Source organism: Hemicordylus capensis, chromosome 6 (genome assembly GCF_027244095.1).
Source record: "Hemicordylus capensis ecotype Gifberg chromosome 6, rHemCap1.1.pri, whole genome shotgun sequence".
NCBI classification, from domain to species: domain Eukaryota; kingdom Metazoa; phylum Chordata; class Lepidosauria; order Squamata; family Cordylidae; genus Hemicordylus; species Hemicordylus capensis.
The window spans coordinates 142,668,445-142,689,106 of record NC_069662.1 but is presented as its reverse complement, the minus strand read 5'-3'; the positions used below and the strand labels follow the sequence as shown (position 1 = coordinate 142,689,106).

The 20,662-nt window shown below is 43.7% G+C and overlaps 1 protein-coding gene across 2 annotated transcripts in view; it reads right to left on the bottom strand.

The window, feature by feature from the left end:
* The window catches only part of GAD2 (glutamate decarboxylase 2), a 58,787-nt gene that overhangs the window by 16,194 nt on the left and 21,931 nt on the right, over positions 1-20,662 (bottom strand). For both annotated transcript variants that reach the window (XM_053260829.1, XM_053260828.1), the window contains 8 exons: positions 20,425-20,537; positions 18,508-18,623; positions 16,655-16,734; positions 13,416-13,470; positions 7,898-8,014; positions 5,618-5,682; positions 3,094-3,172; positions 372-521 (listed from right to left, as the gene is read on the bottom strand). In XM_053260829.1, coding sequence (XP_053116804.1) covers positions 372-521; positions 3,094-3,172; positions 5,618-5,682; positions 7,898-8,014; positions 13,416-13,470; positions 16,655-16,734; positions 18,508-18,623; positions 20,425-20,537 — 775 coding nt within the window. The remainder of the gene's footprint in view (positions 1-371; positions 522-3,093; positions 3,173-5,617; positions 5,683-7,897; positions 8,015-13,415; positions 13,471-16,654; positions 16,735-18,507; positions 18,624-20,424; positions 20,538-20,662) is intronic.

Here is a 20,662-nt window from a genome sequence, read left to right as displayed (position 1 = left end):
TTTTCTCCGGATAACAGTAATTTCCTACTTGATCTAGGTTTTTGTTATTGCATTGTATTTTAAGGGGAATTCTCATTTTACCTATGCTCATTTTTTTAGTCTTTTTTGCATTTATTTTAAGGCCCATTTCCTCATTTTTGTTGCTATTTCTATGACTAGGTTTTGTAGTCATAGGTTTAATTAACAAACTAATATTTTTCTGTGTACCTGGGGGTCCCCTGAGTAAGCAGGAACTCCTGCTTTGCCTGTGGGATAGCCCAGTTTCCCTGTCGAGCTGATACATATTGGGGGGGAAACCCCATTCAGTATTAGAAGGAATGACTCCTTACTTTCACTAGCTTTCAACCCAAACCCACAGTTTAAATGCTTACCTTTGCCCTCCACATCAGCCATAGCTTGAAGACATCAACATGGCGCCCGCACTGCAAGGCCTTGTCTCCAGTGTCGTAGGACAGGTCATAGTGCTTATCTTGTTGAAAGAGGTAGGAAGCATGCATTTGATTGCAGCTCTGCATCAGCCCCTTGAAAGAAAAACACACATGCTGAAAGAAGTAGAAAGCCCTTTTGGAGAGAGGGGTAGAAATAGAAAGGGCTTTTGGAGAGCGGTGTGTGTTATGGACGGTCCATAAACGTATCAGAACCAGAGGTACCAACTCAGAAGTATGTGAAATATAGGCCTGTGTCTGATTTCATTTTATATTAAGAAATGAATTAACTCCTGAACTCAAGGTGAACTGGCATACTGCTCTCCCTGCTCTGTGAAGGGAGGAGGCAATCCAGCATTGTATTGTAAAAATGGATATGCAAGGAAACACAAACGGGCTAGGCCTGAGCTAATCAATATGCTAAAATGTGACTCACAATGTCTGTGGAAAAGTCTTCCAGGGGCTGATCTCCCCTCCTGTTGCAAGAAGCCAGTGTTAATCCTTGCCAACGATTAACTCAATCGCTCTCTATAGAGATTCAACATAGGCAGATGCATACAGAGATCTGCCTGTAGACTTTAATTCTTACCTCACTGATGCTTCTGCCTTAGCCATGTTACTTTAAATATTCTCTTGTTATAATTGTACACTAGATAGAGGTACACAAGAAATAATGTAATTGCTGTCTCACAACTAATTCTCTCACTAACTCCTGACTTTTAACACCTTTTGGGAAGATGCCATTTGCAGCTCTGAGATGCAGATTTGCTTTGGGCAATGCTCCCCCTCCCTTTCTAAGCACCCAGATTACAGAAGATGAGATTCGGATCTCTCTGGACTGGCCAATATCCCGAATAATTTTTTAAAAGACATTTTCCAGAAGGTAGCAGCAAGTTGTCACCTTTTTGGGGACCCAGGAAAAGATGAGATTTGAATAGATTCTATGAAAGATCAAAGGAAAATACACTATAAGAAGGAGGCTACTAGACAGAGAGTTAGCAGTCTTGTGCCTACAGCAAGATTTGCTCACAGCAATGCCAGAGTTTGCTGCTAAGTGGCGGGGCTAGAGACAGGAACTCTGTCCATGGACAGGAACTGTCTCCTACAAGCAGACTTATGCCTACGGGCAATCTTGCTCACACAAAGATCCCAGAGTTTGCTGCTAAGCCGCGGGGTAGAAGCAGGAACTCTGTCCATGGACAGGAACTGTCTGTGACTTCTACTGCGCAGTGAGAAGTCAAGACTTTCCCCCAGCCATGGTGCTCTGACTCTCAGCCGTGATTTGAGCACTGCAACAACTCCTGTCTCCAGCCAGAGGCCTCCTTCAGCTGAAAGATCCTGCGCTCTCAAATCTCTCTGATCCTGGTAAATATGCTGCTCCTACAAGCCTGGAATCCCCTCATCCCTTCCCCTTCTCCTGCCTCTTTCTCCTCCTCCCCACTTTTTCCTCTACTAATCTCCCCAAACCATGCCAGCCCTCAGCTTTCCTTTTCCCCTTTTCCATCTGTATTTGAATTGTATTAGGATCTAGGAAGATTTAATGCACACACATATGTAGTTAGGAACACGTGGAAAAGTGGTGCTGGCTAGGAAATACTGTTGCTGATATTGATAGAGTGTTCTGCTTTCTGCTTTGCTAGATTATGTTGTTAGTCTTTTATACTCAATAAAGCCCATTGAATCTTTGAGGAATGGTTTGATCTCCTTTCTTCCATGCACCCAGATCATACATGGTCACTAATATAAAAGAACTTGGTCACTTGGTGACACTATGAGCCAGACCTAATTTTGTATACTAGCTAATGAGCATATTTAGTATATAAATCAGGCCTGGACTGTAACAGGTGGAATGCAAAAATCACTTGCACCACCCTTGCTCAGGGAAAATGAAGGCTCCTTGTGGACCTGTAGCCCGTCCATTACCAGATGGCTGTGGAAGATGTCAGCCATTACCCCTTACATCCAACACTATTAACCATTCAATGAAAAATATGCAGGAGTGCTGACTTTGCTATTTTTCTTTTCCAATCTTTTAAATCCAGTAATAAAACCTAAGAATCCTTTGGTGTAGGACCCCATTTCATTATTTACAAATGTGCTACCTTTAGAGAACGCTTCCTGCATTGGCCTGTCTGCTCAGAAACCCTGGGGTTTCTGCCATGACCCTCCTGCATGCTGCAGAGCATTCTGGGACATATTCTAGAGTGCAGAATCAGTCCATACAGAGTCCTGCGTGGAAGCCTCACAATTAGCCCCTTGCAGAAAGAGTGTACTGTGGTGCAGCATCCTTTCCTGAGGTGCATATTGTGAAGGAAGATTGGTCGTGGAGTGCCAAGCCACCTTTCAGTGAAGTGTGTGTGCCATTATTGCTCTTCCCATTATAATCTTCTCAGAAGCTTCTGAGGGACCTATGAGCTTGAAACACTATTGCCTCATTTGAGCAGGGTAGAACTGAATATATCCTAATTTCCTAACAGACAGCTATTATAATACTGACTGTGATTTCGGTTTAAAAGAATGACTGCAGATGTACTGTTTGATTTCAGATGCCTTCTTCATCACCTTCTTGTGTATGAGCTGTGCCATAATGACAAAGAAAGTGTCCAGCCTGTGAAAAGGGACCTCGCCAGAAGTGACCAGAGATGCCAACTGATGCAGACATACGTACCTCTTCTCTAACAAGCAGAGCGGAGCACTGCAGTGGGACTCCCATCATCTTGTGTGGATTCCATGTTACAGAATTGGCCCTAGAAGAGCAAACACACTTTAGAAAGAGGCATTACAGCACTGGCATTCCATCGCAGAGACATTTGGTAAGACACATAAAGAGCAACATTCGAGAACAGGATTTGTGTATCATCAAAGAAGCAAGGCTAAAAATAAGCAGAGCGATGAATAAAAATGAGAATAGTTTTTAACTATTATAATCAGTTCTATGAACATCAAAGAGGCAGAGCAAATAACGCAAACATTCACCCAGACAATGTGTGTGCCTTGGAAAAGGCTGAACAGGGTAACACAAAGATTTTGGCCTTGCTTTTGAAAGTGTAAGAAGTTATTATGCCAGGAAGAGTAGATTCTTCCTAGCAGCTTGGAAGAATAGAAAGAACTCAATAAATAGACATTTTTAAAAGAAGACTGATCAATTCACAAAGAAGATTTAGGCTGTGACATTAGGCACACCCAAGCCCATTGACTTCAACTGGCTTAGGCATGCCTAACTCTGCATAAGATTGGGCTGCACACTGCAGTCAGCACATCAGCAACACAACACTGGGCATGATCTATTCAAAGTTAAGTGCTCTTAAGAATGCAGTTCCTTCATGTACACTTACTTGGGAATGAGCGTCAATGAAATCAGTTGAGCTTACTTCTGAGTACACATGGACAGGATTGGCTGCAACAATGTATGTTTTATAGCACTGAGGGCATTTAAAATAAAACTCAGTAAATTGAAAATGAAGGGTGAGGGAATTAAACAAAGGGGAAAGTCAAAATCTAGGGCATGATCTGAACATACATGATGCAGCAACCCTGCTGAAGCTAGAAAGGTTTGTGTTTGGTCAGAGCCTAGGAACCCCACATATGCTGCCTTGAGCTTAGGAACATAGGAAGCTGCCTTCTACTGAGTCAGACTGTTGGTTTATCTAACTCAGTATTGTCTACACAGACTGGCAACGGCTTCCTCAAGGTTACAGGCAGGAATCTCTCTCAGCCCTATCGGGAGATGCCAGGAAGGGAACTTGAAACCTTCTGTTTTTCCCAGAGCTAGCCATCTCCTAAGGGGAATATTTTACAGTGCTCACACATGTAATCTCCCATTCAAATGCAAATCAGGTGAATCCTGCTTAGCAAAGAGGACATTTCATGCTTGCTATAAGCCACCTAATAGCACAGTGGAGAGATGACTTGACTATCAAGCCAGAGGTTGCCGGTTCAAATCCCCGCTGGTATGTTTCGCAGAGTATGGGAAATACCTATATTGGGCAGCAGTGATATAGGAAGATGCTGAAAGGCATCATCTCATACTGTGAGGGAGATGGCAATGGTAAACCCCTCTTGTATTCTACCAAAGACAACCACAGGGCTCTGTGGTCACCAGGAGTCAACAGTGAGTTGACGGCACGCTGTACCTTTACCACAAGACCAGTGTGATCAACAAAAACAAAATGTGCAACAACAAGAACTAAAATCTGCAACACAAAAAGAAAAAAATAGGGAGCACTGAATTGGGATTTCCCCCCCTTAAAGTGTGTATTGCAGCTTGGTTTTCACTTTGTCTGTTTAAGGTGAGTTCCATCTTTGGTCTTTGTGAACAGATCTGTGTGTGTGTGTGTGTGTGTGTGTGTGTGTGTGTGTGTGTAAATGAAAAGATGCTGCAGGATTTGTACTTGGAAAAAAGGCAGTCTTAAAACATTCAACCCCTTTTAATGAAAAACAGTTTCCCCACCAGATTTTCTATTTAAAACAGCATAAATCACTACTCCAAATATAAATTTTAAAAATCAAGTATTGAAATAATAAATTATTAGGAAGATCAGTGCTAAACTCTGAAAAACTAGGTGTGGGGAAAGCAATGCTAATGTTGGAAAAGTTGATAAGGAATATTTTTTTTAATGCTGATTTCAAGCACTCGGTGTGTGGTTTCAGCACCTTTGAGCTCCACAATCCAGATATGCATGCTGATCAGCCTTTGTTAATCCTCACCAGCTCACACAACTGAAAGGAGCCAGAGCAGAACCAATGTATGTAATCTGCGCAGCCCACGTGGCTGGATTTCCATGGTAACTGCAAGAACTACATGCTCTCTTTAGGCTACAATTCAAAATCCTCCTCCCACTCAATTTTGGGTTTACCTCCTTTTCCTACCCTCTTTCTTTACCCCTTTGAATGCATTGTCCACAATGCTAAAAAAATAAATAAATCATGTCATTCCTAGCTTTCATTATAAACAGTGATAAGAAAGGGCACGGAGACAGCATCATCATAAATCAAATAAAATGGAATTGTGCCAGGGTATTTATGCAGTGCAGAAATCTGATCCATTATTTCAGTAGTGACCAGAGCTTGAAAAATAGTTTCTAATGCTACATTTGACAAGAACACACTGATGGATTTTAATTTGCAGGCATTTTGGTGCTTGTCACTGCAATATATGAATATAATAGAATATTTATTTCCATAAGGCCTACCTTTCAACACCATTTAATTTCCATTTATGCTTCCTCGACATCAACAAGCCGCCACCCCATGCTCCCTGAAAAAAAAAGACAATAACCATTAATTATGCTCAGTTGTATTGATTTCTGAGGCTGATATCCAAATGGTTGAGTCATTCTTGGATCTGCTTTTTGTGTAATTGAAGAGGCCGCCAGCAACATGGAGAGAAAATTGCTTAACGTGAATGTTGATGAAACAGGTATCCAATCCTACCTTTGGAATTCATTGCAAGATGTGATAATGGCCACCAATTTGGATAGCATTTTTTTTAAATTTAAAAAAAAAGGCAGATTGTAAGCCTCACAGGGCAGGGACCTGTTCCTCTTGCACTGTATAAAGAGCCATGCACACCTATGACAGTAGAAAGAGAGAGACTCATAGAAGATAGGGGTCTACTGAGGACTATGAACCATGAAAATTAAACAAAACCTCCAAATACAAAGGCAGTATACCTCTGAATATCAGATGCTGGGGACAAAGAATAGGACATCACTGTTATGCCCTGTTGCCCACTCCAAGAAACTCTGATTCTCAGGATCCTGCAGAGCCTCTTAGTACATGAGTCAGACAGAGTGGGCAGTCCCATTGACAAATGCTCAGTGTGACTTTTGACAAGGTGTACACCCCTCAGTGTGTGTTCATGCTTTTATTGCCCTGACCATCAAGCCTGCAGCGGCAAAATTTGCAGTGCTCTTATTTTTAAAACACAAAACGTACCATAAAATTGTATCAATATTGTTAGAGGACTAGAAATGAAAAATGGCAGGAATATCTTCCAAAGATTACTCCATGGAGCAAGTACAACAATTTGTCCATTGTTACCCTAACCTTACTCTAATCCTTTCCTATGTACAAAAATGACTGCAATTTTACCCTACTCACTTATGGTTAGGAGTAAAGAAGGGGTGAGCACACAGAAAGCTGTAAGTGCAAGAATATTATCATCAGTTTTCCATCTCTATCAGGGTAGACATTGCCAGAAATCACTATGGGCATTGTCCCTTGTGATGCTACTGATGGCCACAATTTGTGGGCCTGGCTTGTGGACTGTCTGCTAAGCTGCCAAGTTCCACCAGCTTTTTATCCTGCTCATTTACTCTTAGAGTCACTGGCCGAGACATTGCACAACACAACACTGGTGTTTCTGACCTGCCAGGGCTGTTGCACATATGGAAGCCAGCTTCAGCAGTGTTGTGCAGGGGTGTACTTGCACAACTACTTAAAACAGTGCGCAGGCATTTGCGCAACCCTACCTAGGAACATAGGAAGCTGCCATATACCGAGTTAGACCATTGGTCCATCTAGCCCAGTATTGTCTACCCAGACTGGCAGCGGCAACGCCAAGGTTGCAGGCAGGAGTCTCTCTCAGCCCTATTTTGGAGACACCAGGGAAGGAACTTGGAACCTTCTGCTCTTCCCAGAGCGGCTCCATGCCCTGAGGGGAATATCTTGCAGTGCTCACACATCAGGTCTCCCATTCATATGCAACCAGAGTGGACCCTGCTTAGCTAAAGGGGACAAGTCATGCTTGCTACCACAAGACCAGCTCTCCTCTCCCAACTTCCATTGCTTCCAAGTAGCGTGACACAAGTGCTTGAGCACTGCTTTAAGTGGCTGCATGAGTGTGCTCTTGTACAACTTGTCAGGGCTGGCTTTCATGCAGTGGTGTTCTTACCCCTGGACTTCAGGGCTGAAGTCCAGGGCCTCCACTCCCTCTGCCCCCCCCCCAATTCTTCTTTAGCCTGCCCTGGGTGGTGTGGTCGCCACTGGCCCACACTGCTCTGGGTGGCCAAATGTGATTATGACCTGTGCCAGGTGCTTTAAAGACAGAGGGGGGAGTGGGAAAAGGAATATGTGGGATGGAAATATGTTAAGTTGTGTGTTGAAATGTTTCTGCTAATGCATATTTGCATAAATATGCCTGTTTTCTATTCTTACATTCTTGTAAGTTCAGTGGCTGTTTGTGCCCTCAAGAACCCACGTGTTAAAAATACAGTGTGTGTCACGATGTGTGTGCGTGTGTAGGGGGATGATGCTTAACATGCAGTGTGTGTGTGGGGTGTGTATGTGTGGGGTGTGTGTGTGTGTGTTTCCAAACGGTCCAGGATCCAGAATTACCGAGGTGGGCCTTTGTGCTTTCATGTGCAAAGCAGCCCCAGCAGGTTCGAAACACCAGTGCTGCATTGTGCAACATGTTGGTTGGTACTGGTAACCCAGTACTCAATTTGACACTCCTGAAATTCAGTACTCACGTCGACATGCATCCAGATCTTGTACTTCTTGCAAATATCTGCAATTGCTATGAGTGGATCAAATGCCCCATATACTGTAGTTCCTGCTGTGGCACTTACGAGGAAAGGAACAAATCCCTATGGGTGGAAACAGAAAAGTGTTGCAATGGAGAGAAAATCCTTTAGACATACAGACAAATATCTACAGCAGCTCTGCTGTTCTATGGAGCAGGGGCTTAATATAACTATTGTGTGGCACCGTCCCTGCCCCAAATCACACAACCACCATCTAAGTGATACTGTATACCCAATTTGCATTGTCAAATAAGACTTTAAAGGGGAACTGGGCATTGTAAGAGACATGAGGACTGTAACTCAGTGGTAGAGTATCTGCTCTGCATGCAGATGGCCTGGGTTCAATGCCTGGCATCTTCAAGAAGGACTGGAAAAGAGCTTTCAGTCTGAAACCTTGGAGAAGCTGTTGCCAGCTGTGTAGATAATACTGAACTACACAAGAACAGCTCTGCTGGATCAGGCCCAAGGCCCATCTTGTCCAGCATCCCGTTTCACAGTGGCCCACCAAAATGCCTCTGGGAAGCCCACAGGCAAGAGCTGCGGGCATGCCGTCTTTCCTGCTCTTACTCCCCTGCAACTAGATGGACCAGAGGTCTGATTTGGCATAAGGCAGGTTCCTATATTCCTACAAGGTCTATTACAACCCATCTGATGTAACATCGTAGTGCTGTGTGTTTCTCTGCCTCTGCCCACCGAAGATGGAGAGGGTCCATAGCTCACCAGCAGAGTGCATACAGAAGGTCCCAGTTTCAACTCTCATCTCCAGTTAAAGGCTGTCAGATAACAGAGTTGGGAATGACCCTGGGGATGCTGGAGAGTCACTGCCATAGGAACATAGGAAGCTGCCATATACTGAGTCAGACCATTGGTCCATCTAGCTCAGTATTGACTACACAGACTGTTAGTGGCTTCTCCAAGGTTGCAGTCAGAGTAAATAATACTGGACTAGTTGGACCAATGGCCTGACTCTGTACAAAGTAGCATCATATGGAGATGAGGCTATAGTTCAGTGGTAGAGCATCAGCTGGGTATGCAGAAGGTCCTCCTAAGTTCTGTCTCTAGCATCTCCAGGTAGGGCTGGGAAAGTTTCCTGTCTGATACTCTGGAGAACTGCTGCCAGTCTGGGTAGACAGTATTGAGCTCAGTGGGTGGACCAAAGGTCTGACTCAGTATAAGGCAACTTGCTTTCTACTGTACCCATATGTTCAGAGAAGTGAGGTGGAACAGGGCGATGCATGACACAATGATGTCACACCCTGTGTTTCTCTAGCAACATTTACTAAACTAAAGCATTTACTCTGCCTTTTTGTACAAAACTACAATTTAAGTGGCTTACACAAAAACCCAATTAAAAACATCAAAAAGAATAAAAGTCATCCTGGATGAAAACAACAGATTAAAACACTCATCATAGAGGCAATGAATCCTGAAAGGATTTGCTGAAACAGAATAGTCTCCAGTGACCATCTAAAAGCAGTCAATGATGGGGCTCAAGCCCTCTTTATAACAATCATTCCACAGCTTGAAAAGGCCCATCCCTTGTGTACACTCGCCATACCTTTGATGGCAGGGGAACAAAGAGGAGAGTAATAGGACGAAATTCTCAAGCTGACTTGTAAGGGAGGAACATAAGAGGCAGCCTTATCCCAAGACAGACCATTGGTCCATCAAGCTCAGTCGGGGATACTACACTGACTAGCAGAAGCTCTTCAAGGTTTCAGATAGGCGTTTCCCCCAGTCCTATCTGGAGATGCCAGGGACTGAACCAGGGACCTTCTGCATGTAAAGCAGATGCTCTACCACTGAGTTCTTCAGGGCTTTGAGCATTAAAAGTCAGCCTGAAAACAAATTAGTAACTAATGAAGTTGGTGAGACTACTCTACCGTCTCCTGCTTTCGGAAGTCCAAGTGGTGAGGATGCATGTCATGATTATTTGGTTCTGACTTGTTGTTGTCATTTTTATTCCTGTTTAATCTTGTTTTTATACATGTCGTAATAATTGTGAGCCACCTTGGGGGCCTTTTGTAGTATAATTATAATAATTAACATTGATACGATACGATAAATACAGTGCAATATGGTCCAGTCTCTTGGCCCCCTTTTTGTCTTGTAACAGAAGTTATAAGGAAGAGGGAGCAAAATAAAAGCTCTAATTCCACCTTTACAGACGTAATTACTGCCTCAATTTACATTCATTCTCTCATTAGCTTTTATTTGCTAAGATTATAACTATTTCTACCTGTAGATGGCAGCAAACTGCCAAGATGGGGAAAAATGAATGTTTTATTTATAGAAGGCCTTTTTTGACACATGATAAAATGACCATCTGGAAAGAGCCTGTTTGCTCCACAGCTCTGAACCCTGTTGAATGAGTAGCCTGTTATGTGTCTGGTGGGCATCATTCTGCTGGCTTCAGTTTGGGTAGGATAAGGTTCAATTTAGCCCAGCTAATACAGATGAAAAGCAACCTATATTATTATTTCTTGTTTACACAGACAGGTGTTATTGACTGGTTTGTTTTATCCAGACATCGAGTCCTTCCCAAGGACCTAGGATGGCTGAATTTTGAATTTTATTGTCAATATTGTTGTTATAGATATCGCCGCAGAATATATTATTATTATTATTATTATTATTATTATCATCATCATCATCATCATCATCATCATTATGTTGTTGTTGCCGATAAACCACTTCAAGAAAAAAGTTCTCAAAGTGGTTTACATATAATAAAATATCATCATCATCATTATTATTTATTGATATAGTACCCTGTCCCCAAAGGGGTCACAGTCTATAAGAAACTCAAACTGGACACCAGCAACAGCCATTGGAGGGGTGCTGTGCTGTGACTGAATAGGGCCGGTTGCTCTCCCCCTGCTTCATATAATGAGAATCACCTCTTTGAAAGGTGCCTTTCTGCCTAGTTAGCAGAGATACCTGCCACCTGTAAGGGATATATGAAGTGACCTTTCTATAAACCATCCCCATAAAATGACCATAGCCACTCTGCTTGATTTGATGGTTCCCAGAAGGAATTTTGGTTAAAAATAATAATCCAGCACATCAATGCATTTAAAACTAGCCTTTAGCCTGCGATCGCACCACAGGTGCTAAATCTCAACACTGAGACACACAGCTACCCTGTGGGTGGGTTGCTTTATTCCCCCCTCTCTCAACTCCAGATTGCACCACACTAGTGGTGAACAGGTTGCCCGAATCCTGCTTTATGAGCGCAACCTGTTCTTTGACATGACTCTGCAAACCATTCTAGCATCCTGATGAAAACAGGTGTACAAAATCACAGTTGTGCTACAATAGTCATCAATGACACACCATATTTACCCAAATAGAAGATGACCGTGAAATTAAGATGACCCCCTTAAAAACAGAGGTTAAATAGAGGTTATTTACCCAAAAGGAAGAGGATTCTGAATTTAAGACGACTCACTGATTTCTAACATCAAAAAACTTGGAAAAAACCTAGAGGCTGTTCTCATGACCAGAAAAGCTGAACTGTAGAGAGAAAGCCCATTCTTCACGGTCGTCTGGGCACACGGAAAGTCTTCACACTCACCCCATTCAGACCTGGGTACCCTGACTTTGTTACCCAGGTCCAAACTGAGGTAGAAGGCAAACAGCTCTCCTCCTACCTTGCAGGGTGGTCGTCTGCATTCATGATCCAGACAACCCCTGGTGAAGTCGTCTCAGGTGGGTCTTCTCAGGGTTCCGGGCCCAGGGGAGGTACAGGCTCGTGGGAGGGCTTTCTCTGCTGCAGCCTCCTCCTCACAGAACACTCTGCCTCCTGAGATTTGTAATGCTGCCTCTCTTCTGACCTTTAAGAAGCTTTTGAAAACTTGTTTATTTTGCCAGGCTTTTAGTTTTTAATGTGTGTTTTTCCTTCCCCCCCTCTTTTTGTTGTTGTTATGTAAACTGCCTCGGGTCTATGGAAGTCAGGCGGTCAATAAATCTGCTAAATAAATAAATAAATGGAATCCAGTTTTAAAACAGCTCCGGCTGTCAGTGGTTGTCAAGACCATAGAGTACTGTGGAAAGCGAGGCCAGGCAGAGTGGAGCTCTGAGAGCATTGCTGAGAACAGCAGCTCTGCTGCTTACCCACTGCATTGTGGGCTCCTGGAGGATCCAGCATTGGTCCCCCTTCCAACCCCCTGGTCAGAGCTTTAGAGCTCACTGCTCATGTGGGCGCCAGAGCTCAGAGGAGGCTCGGGTCATCTGGGAGGAGGCAAGTAGGAACCTGCCTTCCCTTCTCCGCCCGAGTCTGGTCATGAGAACAACCTCCTAATCTTGGATTCAGGTAAATACAGTATGAACCTAGGAAGCTGCCTTATGCAGTCAGACAATGGCTCCATCTAGCCCAGCATGCCTACTCGGACTGATAGCGGCATCTCAAGATTCAGGCAGAGAAAGATCATCTTCCCCAGACCTGCTACCTGAGATCCTTGAGCTGGAGATGCTTAACTGAACTCAGCCTTCTCTCTGCAAAAGACAAGCTCTGCTCCTGAGCTATGGCCCGATATTGTCCAAACCCACCTGCCATCACGCAGATTAGGGGTTGGCTTAAATAGTTCATATACCCTATTTACCCAGATAGAAGATGACTCTCGATTTAAGACAACTCCCTTACAAAATACAGGTTACCCGAAAAGAAGAGGACTCTGAATTTAAGATGACCCCATAATTTCTAACCTGAAGGAACTTGAAAAAAACCTAGCCTTGGATTCAGGTAAATAGGGTAAAAGGAGGCTGACTGAACCCTTACTCAGTTGGATGAGCTTTCCCAACTTTGCCCTCTTGGACAACCTCCAAAGTCCCTGTACCAGTCTAAGAGGGCTAGGCTGGGAAAGATCCCCAGGAACAGAGGAACTGGGAATTCTTGGGAAATCTCCAAAGTACCAAGGCCAGGAAGGGGGCTACCTGTACTGCTTTGGATTAGCTTAGACACTGTATGAATATCTTGTTCTGAGGCTGGGGTTTCCCCCTGATTGTTATTATTTGGGAGCCATATGGTAGGAGTCTCAAACTATGGCCCTCCTGCAGATGCTGGACTACAATTCCCATCATCCTTGGCTACTGGCCACTGTGACTGGTGATGATGGGAGTTGTAGTCCAACAGCAGCTGGAAGACTGCAATTTGAGACCCCTGCTATATGACCTCCTAAGCTGGACAGAACCTACTTTTGTCACCATTTCGTAGACCGGTGGGTGGCAGGGAGGGTCTGCCAGCTTGTTGGAGGGCTCTTACCCAGCTCACTGGGAATCAAAATTCCCATCAAAAATCTGCTGTTGGTAGAATTTCACAGCAATTCATTTTTCCGAAGTTTTGAAAAAGACACATTCCATGAGTGCTCTCTCCAAAATCAAGTGAAAAGCAGTAGGTTTGAATAGCATGAGAAATTTCCGACCTGATGTCACTATGGAATAACTACTGTGTGAATCTACTTGCCTTTTGCTTTGCCTCAACAATTCTCCTTTCGAGATCAGATGGGATCATTTTCCCTCTAGAACAAAGAATTAAAGTATCGTCATGCAATGAGACTGGGTGGCTAGTTAGCTGAGAAGAGGCTCATCTACAACAATGCTATCCACCACTTACAGACCTTTAGAAAACGCACCATTTATCAAGCAAAGCATTTTATCTTGCATTAATTGGCTGATTTTGCATCAGATGACTGCTGGGCTGAAGTTTTTCTCTCATTTGTGTGAAACTAATCTCATTCTTAGGGAAAGGGAGACACACACTCAAGGAATTAATGTGGAATTACAGTTTATGAGTCCCTTTGGTCTTCCACAGGTCACAATTGCTTTCATTTTCCTGTAAAACATTTATTTCAATTCACAACCCTTGATTGCTACCCAAAATGTAAATGAGAAATCCCCCGTTTTAGTAACTCATTTAGTAACTCTTTTGATACAGCAATGTATCAAAAGGTCACAATGAACTTGGCTGCTGTGGTCAAATTGTGTAGTTGTTAAATGCCTCTTAAAGTAACACACTTTGGGCTGGCTGCTGGCTCTCTTTACAAAAAACAACACACATCAGCAGCTGCGGAGCCCCTAGAGGGGAGGTTAATTATTCTCCTAGTGCCAATTTCCTGCCCGAAATCACCCCCTGAAGCGGCTGTTATCTGCAAATAGCAGCTGGGGGGGGTGACGGCGGGGGTGGGTGGGTGGGGGATTGTTGGCACAGTGAAAGGGATTGCTCTCCCATTCTCAATATATTGTGGTCCCAGCCTGGACTGGAGCTCCTGTGATCCCATTTAGTGTAAAAAGAAAGCTGTCCAGTCTTAAGAACAGGGGTGGATCTACCGCAGAGTGTGCTTGTGCTCTGCACACAGGCTGCCAGGGCCCCCTGGGGGGGGGCTGGGTTGCCAAGGAGAGCTGCCACACTCATCCACCATTTCCCACCTCCGCCACAGCCTGCCCAACCACCCCTGGCCTCTGCTGGCATCAATGGCCCCCGCTCACTGCTGCCATCACAGCCAGCTTGCTTCCCTTTGTCGGACAAATGGCGGCAGTGAACAGGGGCCATGGAGGGCAGCAGCAGGCAACCAGCGGTGATGGCGGCATGGGCCACAAAGTCCTGTGTGGGTGGGTAGGGGGCTTCAGCAGCAATGGCAGCAGTGGCCTGTCCAATAATAATAATAATAATAATAATAATAATAATAATAATAATAATAGACACTGCCAATGTCACTACACCACTGCTGAAGAATGTGAGTTTTAAAATGCATGTAATGGAGCAAGTAGTTTACTACAGGTCCTGGAGTTTGGATGGCTCAACAAGCCTGATACAGGAACCACCTTTTCCAGAAAGGACCATTAACAGGGGCTGAGTTACATGTTCAGATGACACCATATAGCAGAATGCAGGTGGAGAGTTGCCAGACTGAAATTCAGTCATGAAATTCAGTGCACGGAACCGGGGTGTGCATGGGGTACACGGAACCCGTTCTCGTGGTTTGGTCTGAATTCGGACTGGACCGCGGCCCGTGAACTGGTTTGGTTGAACTGGCTGGGTTGTCTGGTCCATTCCGTTCAACCGAACCAGGTCGAACCAGGTCGGCGGCTCAAGGGGCAGTGCTTGTAAAGGGGGATCTGGTGGGGAATCTCCTTTACAAGCAAATGGGAAACCTTCACAAAAGGCTTCTAAAGGATGTTGTGGAGTGGGGGAGAGGCTCACAGCAGTAGCTGTAGATGAGAAGGTCTTTACTGGTGCAGCAGCAGCTGTGGTACTGCTCCTTGCTGACCGGCCACACCTCACACTCACTGCCACTGAGGAGCAGAGGTGCACGCTCTCTCCCTCCCTCCAGAAACCTGCGGCGCACATGTGGTGATGTAACCCAGCCTTTTATTTTATTTTATTTTATTTTAAATGATGAGCTGCTTTTCCACAAGAGCACCATTCTGGCAAAACTAGAATGGTGCTCTTTCTACTGGATTCCCCTTTACTAGCATTGCCCCTCAAACCGCCGAACCAGTCCACGACAAACTGGGCTCGGTCTAGTCGGCTGGACTTCTTGGGCTGGTCCAGTTTGTAATCAGACCACTCAAACTGGCCTGTTTGTGTTCATGCACACCCTTAGATTGAATGCATCCTGCATATGAAAGAAGCTCCCTGCCACTGGAAAACCAGCACATCAGGAAGCAGCTATTCCATACTCAGGGAGTTTTCAAGATGGAGGAGGGCTATACCACATTCTTCTGTATGTGCGAATCAGCCTTAAAACTGAAGTCCACAGACTCTCTATGTGGGTGCTCTTAAAGTGATCCATTGCCACTTTAAGTAGGTGTACTTGCAATACTACTAAAGCTTAAGAGATTACATCAATCTAAGTACCTACCTATCAATTTAGTAGTGTGCAGACTAGAGGCCAAGCCATTTAAGATACAAGCACATCAGCTTGTATCTTTATGGAGGTTACAGTTCAATAGCCACAGTTGCAACATGTCACTGATTTAAGTCATTATTATGAATATTATTTTTATAATAGGATACAACATTTTGACAGCAGAAAGGCAATCTGAAAAATCTAGTTCCATCATATTTTACCGCAAAGTTGCAATGGCGCTCATCAGTGAAAGGTTAGGTTTCTTCAGGACGTTATGGATTGCTATACACATTTTTTTTAGTGTTGTTCCACTATTGTCTTTGGTCAAATAGGCAATGCAGGTGTTTTTAAACAAACGGGTATTGAAGGTTTTTTAAAACAAAAGCATAGCCAGTTTAATGGGCAGTAAAAGTATGCACACCACAGACAACAATGAACTCGCTGAAAAAATGACTGCTTGATTGCAGCTGAGTGTGCCAGACAGGCATTATGCCTAAGGTCAGTACTATATAGGACAATGCCTTTTCACATTAACTAATGATGATCTGGCTTAATGATGATCTGGCTGAAAATATATACAAGTTAATTTATTTTATTTTATGTATTAATTATATTTGTACACTGCCCCAAACCTCTGTCTCTGGGTGGTTTACAGTAACATAAACAAATTAAAACAGAAATTAAAAATGTAATATTAAAAATGCTTTGGTTTAAGATGAGAATTAAGGTCTCTTTCTCTTCCCTCCTTCCCTCCCTCTCTACACACACACACACACACACACACACACACACACACTCTTCTGTGTTCAGTTAGTGCTTGTTCCTTATGCATCATGATGAAGGAGGTACTTACCTTTCATCAACTCTGATCAAAATCACACTGTCAGTACCAATTCCTAAGGCTGCTGCTCCTTTCTTCACAGAAAAATGACTCTGAAAAAGCACATTGATTATGTTGCAATGTGTATAGCAGCACTGATTCGTCAACTGCGAAATAATCTGGAGGCAGTGCCCATGAGAACAATCCACCAGGAACATCTCTGGTGCAAATAGTACACTTACACAAGTCTTCCTTGCGAGCCCTGGTGAAATGAATGAAAAGTTCCTAGGAGATCTTGATCCTTGCAAAGAGCTAAATGTCGGTAGCAAGACTCTTGTTGACTTGGTTCTTACCAGTGGATGCAATTTAATAATGGGTCTCTCCAAGCCAGTCAAGGCTGCTTCTTATTTATCGCACTCAGTATTGCTCAGGCTGGGAGGCCACCTGGCCATCCTGTTCTATATTTTCTCAGAGTTTATTGCTCTGAGGTGTGTGATTCTTTAAAAAATGACTCAAAATGAGATTTTTGCAATGGATACATATTGGAGAGCTACTGTGGCATAGTAGCTAAGTATCTAAGCCAGGGGTGAGCAAGCTTGGCCCTCCAATAAATTGTGGCTGAGGATGCTGGGAGTTGTAGAGTTTGCCCACTTCTGATCTAAGCTGTGAGCCAGAAAGTCCTTGTTTCAAATCTTGCCTCTGTCATGATCTCACTAAGGGGCCTTAGCAGGGCTGCACAACTTCGGCCCTCCAGCTGTTTTTGAACTACAACCCCCAGCATCCTCAGTCACAATGGCCAATAGTAAGGGATTGTGGGAGCTGTAGTCCAACATCTGCAGGAGGGGCAAAGTTGTGCAGCCATCTGCTAGCAGCTTCAGCCTCCCATCTGCAACCCAGGGATGTTACTAATACTGGCCTACCTTTCAAGGTTGCTGTTGTAAGGATCACAACAACACAATGTATGCAAAGGGTATTGAACATGAAAGGTAAATAAGTGGTGATGGTATTATTTAACAGCTTGCCAGTATAGATCTCGCAATAGATTTCACTGGAGTTAAACTAGATTGATTACATTTTGTAGGGAACCTACATGAATTTACAGATTTGGGGTTAAATCTACACGTTATGCAGGGAATCCCCAACTAGATCTGCTGATGTAGTTTTCTTTTCCTAAAAGCAGCTGCAGAGATGTCCTGATTTGCATCAAGGCCTCCATGCAAGGGAGAAATGGGTTAAACCCTTTCCACTGTGCTGATTCTCTGATGAAAATTGTACCCCCTGACCTGCTATTAGCCACAGAGGGGGAAACATACAGGTACTAATATTGAACTTATATACTTTTCCTTCCACAGCTAATAGCAGGTGTGTGTGTGAGTGGGTATAAAAGAGAGAGGCAGAGGCAGGCAGGCACTGGGAAGGCTGACACAGGGGAAAGGGCTTAATTCTCTTTCCCCCTTGCTCCAGCCCCAATCCACACTAGGCATCCCATAGCTGCTTTTAGGAAAAGAAAAATACATCAGGAAATCCAGTGCATTGGCTGCTTTAGAGCCTGGTCCTCCTAGACAGGAGTTCCCCACCTGTGATCCTCTAGATGTTGCTAAACTACAACTCCCATCATCCCCAGGCATAATAAGTTGTAGCTGGACATGATGGGAGTTGTAGGAACCCCTGTCCTAGAGCATACTTTCCCAGCATGTCGCCTTTTATTAAGAGGCAGACGTAGCTCACTCTCCTTTGTATGAAAAGTCTAGGCTTCTCCAAATGACGATCTCTATTAGAGAGAGAAAGAAAGAGTTCCTATACATTCCTCCAGAGGGCATTAAAACAAGCCTGGCATAATTAGCAAAAGGTGAGGTTAGCAAGACGGGAAAAACAGAAACACCTACATGCTCTGATGTGAAGGCAACCAGTCTCGGAATAGCTGCCATTCCTTTCTCTTTAACTTCTGGGAACATCTTGAAACGTGCAATCAACATAGCATACATGTTAGATATGGCACCACCTGGAGTCCACAGTAATACACTGTTACTTCTTCTATTCACAATTGCATGGCTTAAGTACAAACTAAACTTGACATGCAAACTTCCTAAGATAGAAACTTTCCTAGTTTAGAGGGTATTGCTTGATGTTTACAGCAAGGGAACGCCTTGTTCCATTTTTAACTCCACAATTAAGGTCACTGGTCAAGCTCTTTCACCCTGAAACAGCACAATTATATTAGATTTGTTAGAAGAGGTTGCTGAGTTCACGTCCTTCCTATCCACCCACCCATTTTATGTTCTGATCTCAACATTTTTCCCTATGGCCCTATATAAGAGAACAAAGAATCTCATCCAAGAGCAAGTTGCTAGCTCTTTCCAAAGCAGTCCTCACTTTATCCACCCCTCCCCAAAGATCAAGGCATGTAGTAAGGTCAGTGCGCTGGCTGGTTTCAGACATAACACCAAACCATTAAACGGGGCAGAGGTTGGAACTCTGGTACGTCTGAATGTGTGAAGCAGCGGTTTCAGGCTGAAAGTGACCTTCGGTTTGCACAAAGGTTCAACACTGAGACCTCCTGTTTGGCCGCCAAAGGGTTACGTCCAAACCCGGGCACTGTCATAACTGTGATTATGTGCCAATTTTGAAACTGAAACCATAGAGGCAGCAGCGCAGACACACCTGGGACTGCACCCACTCCATGCCTGTGGAGCTTCTTGCTAGCTGCCTCTTTGAGTACCAGCCCCACCCCTCCTGTCACCAATTCAGCTGTGGAGTTGCCCGCCAATTATGGGACATGCCAAACCTAGGTTATCCCAAGCCCTTGCTAGGTTATCCCAAGCCCTTCCTAATACAAGCTCTACTGCCTCCTGGAAGAGTTATGTGATACCACATCTCTTCCAAATCTGTTCCAAATCCCCGAGTTCCTCAGGTTCCTTGTCACGCCTAACTCCAATTGCTTGGATTCGCATGTAACGCTCACAGAACCTCTGGCCCCTTTAACTGCAGTTCCGCGTTATGTGCGAATGTAGCTTCAGTTAGAACTGTTCAGTTGTTGAAGGCTAGTGCCTGTTTGTGAATGGTGTTCAATGACTCTCTCTCAGTATGTGATGTTTTAGTTTCTTAATAAATCTTTAGTTGTTGAATTTTTAACTCAGCCTCATGTCTCCAGATAATCTCTTGGGCTGAACTTCTTTACCACCAGAGCATACTCTGCTGTATGAGGATATTAATGTTTCTCCTTACACCTCTCAACAGGACTAAGATGATCCTTTGGTCTGATCCAGCAAGGCCCTTCTGATGCTGAAGTAGTCCCAATGAATGAAAACATCAAATAACTGACTTTTTTTCCTTTATGAAATTATTTATAGGATTGGTATTGTATGGATGCCCTGAAAGAGAGAATACACTACCTTCTCTTTGACATTTAAATTTATATTTTCATTTTATCTGGGGCACCAGAAACAGTACTGATTCCTAATTACTTTCATTGCCCTATTTTATACAATTCACAAAATAGCTGGAATATAGCAGAACCACAAGGCCACTATCCCTCCCGATTATGTTTTTCCAGCCACTGCTTTGGCTGTTCATAAGACAGCACAGTTTGCTTGAAGGAAGTCTTTGGCAGGGACAGACATTACAGTTTTTAATAATCATGTCCCTAGAATATCATAAATATGCAATGTTTTTATATTTAAGGAATATTGCTGGATATTATGAGCCCTCTTGAACATGTACACCTTCTTTCCCTAGAATGACTGCAAAATGCCTCAGTTATCACAAATCTTAAATACATAAATACATAAAGAAAGTTCACACACCAGGTGAAAATATCCCATCACCAGCACCTCCTGCCCATCCAATGATTTCTCTCATTTTTCTTAGTGTGACATATTCCAAAAGTACAAACACTGGTGCAATTTCATAGGTGAACCTGAAATAAAGCAATGGCCACAGTTTACTGACCAAGTTAAAACATCTACAGGGTTTCCCCCATCTATCTTCAAAGATTCCAGATGTATTACAAGACAGAAATAAGATACAGTCTATCGAGATACT